Consider the following 10627-nt stretch of genomic DNA (forward strand, 5'->3'; position numbering starts at 1 on the left):
TAAATTCCATATGAAGATAAAAAAAAATAATCTAAGCACCTACCCACCTGTCACTACATTTTTACTTATTTAATAAACCTTGAAATATATGAAAATAATGTAATAACGTGGCTAATCTTAGAAACTGAACTTAGATAATGCATTTCACCGAAATATTATCAAACTTTAAAGTTACTAAATACATTGCAGAATATGGAAGTTACAAACTTTAAGTCTATAGTGTTTATAAGTGACAAGTATGTGAACACTAGTCAAGTAGCCATCTTGATTGTTTCAGCTTTACGCTTTTTCCCATATAATAAGGAGTATTGTGTCAATACACTCCGTTTTGCACTTTCCGCCGCGAATTTGAGAAATCTCCTTACTACTTTTCAGAAAATGGAATAAAAAAAATCTTTATTGGAACTAATAATAATTGTAGGTATATTATACTTAAATTCGACAGTACCTGTTTTAATTAAAAGCTGCAAAATTCATAGAAGTTTTGTTTTTGTTTCAGAGTATTCCTACGATGATGTCTGGCCTGCAATTAGGCGTTTGTATATAGCAAGATTTAATATGTATATCTGTGACAAAATATTAGTTTTTTATTTATTTATTCTAATCAACTCTCTGTTTATATTTATTTAAAAGTATGTATCGTCAAATAAGATTATCATTGGACTTACTTAAAAAAAAATGTTTTAATTTTTTCTATCTTTTTTATATTCTTTCTCAGTAATTCTAATATCCTATACTTACATATTATATTTAATACGTTTCTTAAATTACTATAATATTTGTCCAAAAAAGAGCCGGTTTTGATATTTAGACGAAAGATAAATTATTAATAAAAAAATTCAAAACTGTATGTAATTTAGTTATATAATGTATTGTAGGAAAATATTAAATTACTGAATATTATAAATATGGAAATGAATAAGAACACGACTGTAAGAAAAAATATATATTTATGTTGAACATACTGTTATTTTCGATAAATATTATAATGTGTATACTTTTAATTTTACCTACCGAAATATTATTCATCCCAAAAATATATAATAAATAAAAGTAATTTAAAATGCCTGTCAATTATCGTCAGGTATCGTTGGCGAGAAAATTGTGAATAAACAAAAAATTGCAATATTAACAAGTGCTAGAAAGCCTAAATACATCACTGTATTATCAATATATAACTATAATTGATCTAACATGATATAAAAACTGCCATTTTTAAGATTTATTGAAAAAAATTAAAATTAACATTCTACTGTTTCCGTTTCCCACAACGAATATGAATCTTAGACTATCACTTATTATAGCAACTTATATCCCAGTCGAGGTATAAACAGTAATGCCTAAATAATCAACTTTGTAAATAACTATGTAACATACTATATAGTCAATAATAATGTAAAATAAATTAAACGTTTCGTCATGTGATGTGTAGATGATAAATATAATACGTAGAGATCTCTTTATATGTGACCAATGTACAATGGATTACATAGAAATGCATTGAAAAATAATAATTGTAAAAGTTTTTATGTATTCGATTGTACATGTCGTTCGTTAAATAATAAGGTTATTTGTAAAAAAAGAATTCAAAAGTTATAAATTCCATTTGAATATATGTGTATTGTTAAATAAAACAATTATTGAAAGAAAAACTGTAATGTTAGTATAATCAAAATGTCACCGTTAATTTTAATATAATATTTGTTTTTTATTTTGTCTTGCTATACTATCTGTATTCCGCATATAGCAAGTAGGCAGAGGGGATCCAGTGTTAAAACACTACTTTCATGAGACATTGCATGTTGAGTGGCGGAACTCAACGCCGCAGTTTGTCTTATTAGCAGAGTCAGAAAAAATCGAACCCACAACCGTCGCGATTATAGTCCGAAGCCGTGTATTGATATTACCAGACTGAAAAGTTTTCCTTACGAATGTAACGAACATATTCGATATACTTTTTTTTAATTTATATAAAATAAAAAAGTACTAAGTATATTATATATATTAATAAAAAATAACTATCAATTACTAATAATATATATTTATTTTTTTGTTGCCAAATGAAATGTACGGACACAGTTATAAAACTATTAGGTGTTTCCCTATATGACTCCACTAAATATATATATTTTAGTGACTTCACTAAATATATGTATTTTAGTGCACCACTACGTTAGTGTTTATTATGTATCACTCTACTTGTCAAACTTGTACAAAGTTAAGCATTTAATGCTGTATTTAGAATAAACTACAAGCCTAATACAGGCTAAATATAGTTGTAAGGTGTAGACAATATTTAAATAAGTAATTCATTGAAAACAAACAGGATTCAGAATATGTAAAATACGAGTTAATATTATTAGAACACTAATTCCACTTATTTACAATATTATTCGTTTATATGAAGCCTTTAGTATAGATATTTAGTTGATTTAAATACAAATTTTATACGAGAGGATTTCCGCTGTTTATTGTTTTGCTCAAGGGTATTGTGAATTCCTATTGTTTTGAAAATGTTGAATAAACTATCGAAGACAGATGTGTTGGTTTCTTTATCCTTTTATTTTATGTCTGATCTTTATCTTATTTTAGAGTTATTTATATAGCACCCGTTTAGAGTTATTTGTATAGCACCTGTCATGCGAAGGTGCACAAGCGTGCGACTGTAAACATGACGGTTGTGGGTGCGATTCCCAATCGGGGGTATGAAATATTTAATGATTTCATTTCCTCTGGAGAATGGATGAGGGATGGAGAGTTTTTACACTACAGTTCCCTTGTTGCCTATCGTGCAACGTGATGCAACTAAAAACTCATATCAAATATTATATTAATGTCTACATATAATATAACATTAGTCCTGGTTTGATTATCACATAACCTAAGATTGAATTTCTCTTATTAGTAATAAGATACGCAATGTGCCTATATACGTACATATATATGTAGATGTAGATATTAACATGATATGTGTCTATTAATTATATTCAACAATATCTCTATAAATTGGATCATGAAAGTTACATCCTGAAAATAAATGTTACAAAATAAAACAATATTGCCATAAATTTCATCAATAATATATCCTTTAAATGTGATAGTTTTAAGCGGTAGCTTCACGCAGTATCCCGTACATAGTAGAATAGGCAGAGGGTACTGGAGCCTAGTGTAAAGATTCGGTTCACTATTACGAAACATTACGTGAAACAGCGTGAAACGTTCCCCACTTTTCTGACGATTTTATGATGCGGTTTGATATTAAATAACTCATTCTCCCGATTGAGAAATGAACCCACAACCGTCGCTCTTAGAGTCACACGCTTGTGCTCCTGACGATTGCCTCTATCATTTTTTAAGATTAAAAATTAATACTAGCAAACGCCTTTGATTTTAATTTATAGTTAAGTTTAAATATGTAATGCATCCTCCATTTTATCTCTAAAACATAAATCGATCATTCTTATCAAACCTGTATCAGTACAGTAGAAGTCAATATTTAATTATTACTGTAACTAGTCCATGTAGCTTATAACGTAATAACATAAATGAAATAAATACAAACAAAGAGTTATTTATATTGCAATTCAGATAACGATAATTCTATTATAGACCAATAAACTAAATGAACAATATGAGAAAACTGACATCCCAGTCAGTTGAAGCGTCCCTTTGGCGCGAGAATTATAGTTGGTTACCTACGGTTTTGTAAACGGAAAGAGAAACCTGTAAGAACGATATTACGTTGCGAAGCTGATATATTTGTATAATAATGGATAATTAATATAATCATAGAAGATTTTTTGGCTATTCAGTTAATTTGAGTGAGTGCTTTTTTATTTACTTTTTATCATGTATCTCCCATGTCGAGTCGAGAGTCTACTCTAACTAAACTGAAAAAAAAGTCTAGTCTAACTAAACTGAAAAAATACTTGTATTATAATTCCATCTCAAATGAGATTTGACCCAATATAGTACATATGCGAGGCTCGGTTCAAATACAACATAGATAATGTCAAAACACTCCATTCTCGGCTTTTCGCCCAAATTCTTGCAAACAAGCAAGCATTAGTGCTATTTTTGTCGTTTTGTTAATTCCCCCGAGTGGGGATCAAACGCCCAACTATCACGTTAATACTCTGACGCTGTCTGACTGTGTCACGACTCTACGATGCTTATTTAATATTTAATTTTTATTATACCTATTTTTTTAGTGTAGGCAGAGGGAACCTGAGAACTTAGTGTTACGACACTCCGTTCGCAATAAAACACTTTCCGCCGAATATATAATAGCTAAAGCCTAATGAAAACTGAAATATAATCTTAAAATTTATTTCAAAATAAACTTTGCAACAAATCTAAAGATTGTCAGACGTTGATATCAATTTAAATATAAATCACGCCTGCCAAAAAACTGATAGCAAATTTTAGAATTGTCGAAATATTAAAAGTAAAATATTCATATTTATCGTTTGTAGGTACTTACTTAGATAATATGTTATTATCATGTTTTTTTTTAATTTATATAACTAAATGTTACTCATAAAAATATTACTTTATATTTATAATAGTATTTATAAATATGTGAGCAAATATTTGTATTGACTCTGTGTAACTGAACCGACGCGACGATAGACAAAAAAAATAATATAATCAAAAAGGCAAAACTAATTGTACATAGTGATGTAGTGATAATTTTATTTTTAAAATTATTTCACTCATAACTTACAACACTAATAAAAGGCAGCACTAGAAATTTATTTATAGTACTTTTTAAATTTTTGTAATCGTTAGAGCCCTTCTATTGTATAACGATTACGTTTAACTAACTTCAACCAGTTATTTTCTGCAATTTCCAACAATATGATATACGGAGACGGAAATACAATTACAATAATTTAAAAACGTATAGAGTACACTGGTCAAGTGCGATTGGGACTCGCCCGCCGTGGATTCAGAATTGTAGGTCAACGGGAAATACAACTTATAAAGTTGACAAACTTCAGTTTACATACGCCCGTCCTATGCACTCAACAAATACACTCAGTTTGTATGAAATTAACTACAATTATAAGTTTGTTTTGTTTTTATATAAATATAAATTTCCATTTTTCGGATTTATGCAAGTCCTGCAGTACAAATAAAGGAAAAATCTCATTTACTTTTTGTGAAATTTCATAATTGGAGCTCTACGGAAAATTAAGGAATGAAATAAATTCTCGTATGTTTTGTTTGTGTAGACCTAGCAGCTCGATTTTTTTGGGCTTTAAGAGACTGTAGATACGAATATATGATTTAAGCCTTATTGTACTCAGCCCTATAAAAGTAAAATATTTGGAAATCGCTCAAGAGGCTCAGGTTCGAGTCCCACTAAGAGCAAGATTTTATACGTGTCTCAATAACTTTCTTCCCCTAGCATGTGAAAATATTTAAATGATGCGATTTAGGTTTATTTAAATTTCTTCTTAGTTACTGAATAATTATAGTTCATATTTAATTTAATTTACTGAGTAATAAATGCAACAGAGAAAACAAGACATTATGCCATCATTGATAACACCTCTAATTTAAGTATATTTGACTGTTGATAATGTTTCGTAATCTAGAAACCAACAAATACATTTAATTATAATGTACGCAGGTAATTCAACAATATAGACCAAAATGGCAACCAAAGAAGAAGAGCCTTTGAAAGAGCAGAAAGTAGAAAAGAAAAAATCATTAAAAGAAAAAATACGATACATAAAAGATAATATAACTTTAGAACCAGTTTTAATATCTTACGTAGTGCCCGGTGTTCTAGCAAGGTTGGCTACCCAAAACCTAAATCTTGATAAAGCATGTCGTGTAAATTTAAAATATGGAGACAGTGTCTGCGATGCACTTATAGCAAAAGAAGGAGACAGGTATCAAAGGCAGGAACTGATGGTACAAGAGCTCATCGCTTCTATGGAAGCTTGGAAGAATATAATTTTGACAGCAATTCCCAGTTTACTAATATTATTCGTAGGAGCATGGAGTGACAGGACTGGAAAACGAAAAATATGTATCTTACTGCCAATAGTTGGAGATTTACTCATGTGCTTGAGCAATATACTCAACGCGTACTATTTCTATGAAATACCAGTCCAGGTGACAATGTTCTTTGAAGCGTTCTTCCCAGCGATAACTGGAGGATGGGTTACAACATATATGGGAGCTTTTAGTTACATTAGCGAAATATCAAGTGAAGAGACACGGACATTTAGAGTTGGTATAGCTAATCTTTGTTTGACCGTTGGAAGTCCTATCGGAACGGCGCTCAGTGGCATCCTTTTAAAACACGTCGGTTATTACGGAGTGTTTTCAATAAGCTCGCTGTTGTTTTGTTTTAGTTTGTTCCACGGATATTTTTATATAAAAGATCCAGAACGACCGAAATATCATAAGAAAGGGGTGAGTACTAATTTATTTTATTCTGTTCGACTATGGGTGCTGGTGTTGTTTTACTGTTTGGTCATTGGGAGAACCTAGATCTACTCCGTTGTCTACTGCCAAAACATAAAATATTATTTTTATCTGAATAAGAATCGAACCCAGAACGCTCAAGAACATGCCAACTACGCCACTAAGGCGTTAAAACTATTGGTATACGTTATTAAAAAATTAACTATAAAATTAAAATTACTTGTTGTTTTAGGATGAATCTAATGTAATGGGATTTCTGAAATCATTTTTCGATATAAAACATGTGAAAGACACTGTAACTGTAACGTTCAAAAAGGGACCAAATAGACGTCGAACAAAATCCATTTTGATTTTAGTCTCCATTGCTTTTATTTACGGTCCAAGTTATGGTATGTAAATTTTAATTAAAAATTAAAATAGGAATAAATTTGTTGAAATTTTCCTAAATAATAATGAATACTAAATATTCTTATAGAAAACACGACTTCTGGTAATGGCGCGTGTTCAAATTCCGCAACGTTATTTTCATATGTTTTCTAAAAAAAAAAGTAATTTTCATTTCGAAGCGAGGAATAAAAGTAAAAATGTAATAATAATAAAAAAAATCTACATACTTGTAATTAAATACTATTTAATTACAAGTATGTAGATTCTTAGTTTTAAATAAAAAAATATTTTAAATTAACGATTGCAAATAAATGTTAATGTATCGAAAAAGCTGTAATTTTTAATTAACTCCTTCATTGTATTACACAAAATAATGATAATTCAGTGATAATAATTCATATCAATTTACAAAAGTATGCAAATTTTCATTAATGTTTTCTTATGCGTTATCACGTAAAACATCGTCCGAAATCTGATTTTACAGGCAACCATTTTTTTTTAATAAAAAATAATAAATATTTGAAAGCCTATATATATATAGAATTTACTTAAATATAAGATGTTAAAGCAATTTTTCAGGTGAATACACTGTACGGTACCTCTTCACTCGTTACCGTTTTAACTGGGATGCGCTCAAATACAGCTTTTATAATACATTCTACATCTGCATACACTCTCTGGGTGAGTGCAGTTTTATATACGTATGTACATATATTGTTGATTTTTGTGAAAAAATATTTTTTTGTGTTTGTTTGTTAGCGGATCTAAAATGTTTAAATATCGTTATGAATACATGTTTCATGTGAAATATTTCTTTCAAAATGTTATAAATATTAAAAAATATATATAATAGGATAGTGAGTGCGCCATTGGGATTTTTTTAATATGATGCTTGGTTTCCATTCGGGAAAATGATTTTTAAATATATTTTTTTACCAGTCTGGTTAGATAATACGCAGCGTTAGGTTACACCATCTAACATATACTTTAAATAAATGTCATTCCTACTCAGATAAAAAATATATTGTGTTTAAATTTCAGGTGCCATCATTTCTATAAGCCTGTTCAGTCGAAGGCTAAAATGGGAAGACGCAACTCTTGGTCTTATATCAATCACTAGTAAGATAGTTGGAGCCCTTTGTACAGCATTTGCTAGAAATTCTTTAGAATTATATCTTGGTAAATGATTTAAGTAATTTTAATTCTGAAATTATAATATGGACCGTTTATTTTGAAAGTGGTGTAAGTCCATTTTTTCCAAAAATGAGCTATCACGTAATTCATGCTTAATTTAATGTAATTTTTTTATATATAACTAGTCCGTATTTAATTTCTCAAAAAAAAACCCATGTTTTGAACAACTTAAAGTCAGTCGGTAAATGAAATTGCATAATCATCGACATACTAACCTTTAATTTTCTCGAAACAAAAGAAAATGGACTTACACCACTCTCAAAATAAACGGTCCATATATAAAAGAAATTTTTATAATTCATATATTACCAAATAGGAAACAGTGTTCTTCTCTAGACGATAGTTGTAGATCCAATTTTATTTAATTTATTCTCATTAACTTGCTCTGCTTAACAAGACACATCGACATGATATCAGTGTTTACGTCCGACCACTTCACTGTTCTCTCTGAATTCTCTGTAATGTGGCGGAAGCTGAAGAAACGTATATTTATTTATAATTCTACGTATAATATAAAATGTATATTTTAATAAATTTTAAGATTGTATTTATTGAATTAAGTAGAGTGAAAATCAGTTGTTTTTCAGCTGTTGCCATTGAAATGTTTAACGCAACGGCGTTCACAGCGCTGAGATCGATATCATCTAAAATGGTGACAAGTGATGAATTAGGTAAGTAATAATGTACATATAAAGCTGATAGTGGCGCAGAGTGATAGTTCTTAGCCTTTAATCCAAGGGTACAGGATTCCCCCCCAGGATCTCCCCATTATGAGGAATTTATTTTATATCTAAATGAATTGCATTATCCCACTCTGATAAAACAAAATGCGAAATTAAATTTTGTACTAAAAGTGCAACATTTCGAATGCATAATTAATCGTTTATTTCCTTCATATAATGATATTAATATACATATATCATCGTGGCATGTGGCGTTGAGTTTCGCCACTCAAGCCGTAATGTCTCGAATTCGGAGAGAACGGAGAAGGTTGCTAACGATAACGATATTACTTACAGGTAAAATGATATCAGTATTCAATTTGATGGAAGTCCTAACATCGATGGTGTTCGGGCCTATATATTCCTGGATATACATGGTGACGCTGAAATTTGACGCCGGTGCCATTTATTACTTTAGCACTGCCCTGAACATACCAGCAATTCTAATCTTGATGTATATATTTTACTTATTTCCATAATATGTTTGTTAATGTTTTTGTGCTCACACTTTTTATTATTAAGTTTTTGTTATAATATTAGTATTTTTAATAGCGCATAGCGCGGCGTTAACTTCCTTCACTCACGCAATGACTCCAGAAATCGATGGGAAGTGGGGAACGGCAGTGTCGTAGTGTGAACGGAATGTTTTAACACTAGGTTCCCAGGTTCCTTCTGCCTACCCTGCTATGTGACCGCACATAGCATGAAGTTAAAAAATGGAGGTTCTTAATTTAACTGATCCTCAGAAATAGTGCGCTTGGTACGAGGTAGCTTAACGAATCGAGTAACATTTGAACCCAAAGTTATCGTTGTCGTTGTTCATAGCGATTTACTTCTAAAATATACCTTAAATTATATCATAATTATAAAAATGTAGATACAAATTTATTCAGGCACGTAAATAATAAGTAATTGTATATTGTATTGTTTTAGATGGTTGTACATACAAATTAAAAAGGAATCCAAACAAATCAAAAATCACGATGACAAAGTACCGAAAAGTGAAGAAATAGATAACAAGCTTAATGAAGAAAAATTAAATATAAAAAGCACGCATGTACTGGAATAAAATAAATATTCAAAGTGAATTTCTAAGTTCTCATTTGGTGCCAAATTTCATAATTTTAGGTCCTAAGGGGAGCACCCTAGAGGTTTTGACTATGCGGTCAATTTTATAGAAAATGCAATAAAAACAATGCATAAATGCTCATCATTTTTAATTTATTGACTTTTCTGTGCTGTAGAAGACTGTAGACCTGAATGTTTAGTGATATTTACAACTCAACACATCCACACAATTTCAAAATAAATGGTCTTGACAAACACACAACCCTAAAAATGATAAACTTTGTGAATAGATAAATTAATTAATAATTATCGCCTAATTTAGATTATCTTTATATTTTTATTTCACACTTTTGTCACGTGTATCATATTAACTGTATAGGCACTATATATCCGGGTTGATATTTTTATTTATTAATTTAAACTAATACAAATAAGAAAAGACATAAAAATCCCAATTTTATAACTAGTAATCATGGAAATAAGTTAATAATTTGATACTAGTTTCTCTGTGCCTATTAAAATAATACAGTATATGGCATAAGATGCCTAGACTCATTTAAGCTACCTTACGGATACTCGAGACTGATATATTAAGCAAAGTCTATTCTGTTCTTGAACACTCTTCTTCTCTTCTTCGTTCTGAACATGCTAATTTAGCACTAACCACTTCGCCAATATCACGTTGTACGAAGAACGAAAAGCAAAGTCATTAAATATTTAAACAATATTTATATCAAATATGATAAAAATTATGTTTAAGATATCAAAAAATGACGATGACTATTCGTGACGTTGCATAAATATTCTACGCA

The 10627-nt window shown here is 29.8% G+C and overlaps 2 protein-coding genes across 3 annotated transcripts in view; both read left to right on the top strand.

Annotated features, from left to right (window-relative positions):
* The window catches only part of LOC146532854 (uncharacterized), a 232568-nt gene extending 230028 nt beyond the window's left edge, over nucleotides 1–2540 (top strand). For both annotated transcript variants that reach the window (XM_085196714.1, XM_085196715.1), the window contains one exon: nucleotides 500–2540. In XM_085196714.1, the coding sequence (XP_085052840.1) occupies nucleotides 500–515 (16 nt within the window). In that variant the 3' untranslated portion in view covers nucleotides 516–2540. The remainder of the gene's footprint in view (nucleotides 1–499) is intronic.
* Nucleotides 2541–3547: 1007 nt separating this feature from the next.
* LOC146532856 (lysosomal proton-coupled steroid conjugate and bile acid symporter SLC46A3-like) lies at nucleotides 3548–10616 on the top strand. Its single transcript, XM_085196467.1, has 8 exons — nucleotides 3548–3821; nucleotides 5639–6432; nucleotides 6677–6833; nucleotides 7411–7512; nucleotides 7873–8010; nucleotides 8613–8696; nucleotides 9045–9201; nucleotides 9681–10616. Exons 2-8 carry the CDS (start codon nucleotides 5662–5664, stop codon nucleotides 9814–9816), a joined length of 1545 nt encoding a protein of 514 aa, XP_085052593.1. The 5' UTR covers nucleotides 3548–3821; nucleotides 5639–5661; the 3' UTR covers nucleotides 9817–10616.
* Nucleotides 10617–10627: the final 11 nt, after the last annotated feature.

This window comes from Heliconius melpomene, chromosome 13 (genome assembly GCF_056956725.1).
Source record: "Heliconius melpomene rosina isolate 202511_hmr_F chromosome 13, ASM5695672v1, whole genome shotgun sequence".
NCBI lineage: Eukaryota > Metazoa > Arthropoda > Insecta > Lepidoptera > Nymphalidae > Heliconius > Heliconius melpomene.

What these genes read in the sequence shown, in the direction of transcription:
- LOC146532856 (XM_085196467.1), top strand. Translation starts at nt 5,662, where the DNA reads ATGGCAACCAAAGAAGAAGAGCCTTTGAAAGAGCAGAAAGTAGAAAAG. An exon ending in TTCTTTAGAATTATATCTTG is followed by an intron (nt 8,011 to 8,612) that starts GTAAATGATTTA and finishes GTTGTTTTTCAG; the next exon opens with CTGTTGCCATTGAAATGTTT. An exon ending in CCAGCAATTCTAATCTTGAT is followed by an intron (nt 9,202 to 9,680) that starts GTATATATTTTA and finishes GTATTGTTTTAG; the next exon opens with ATGGTTGTACATACAAATTA.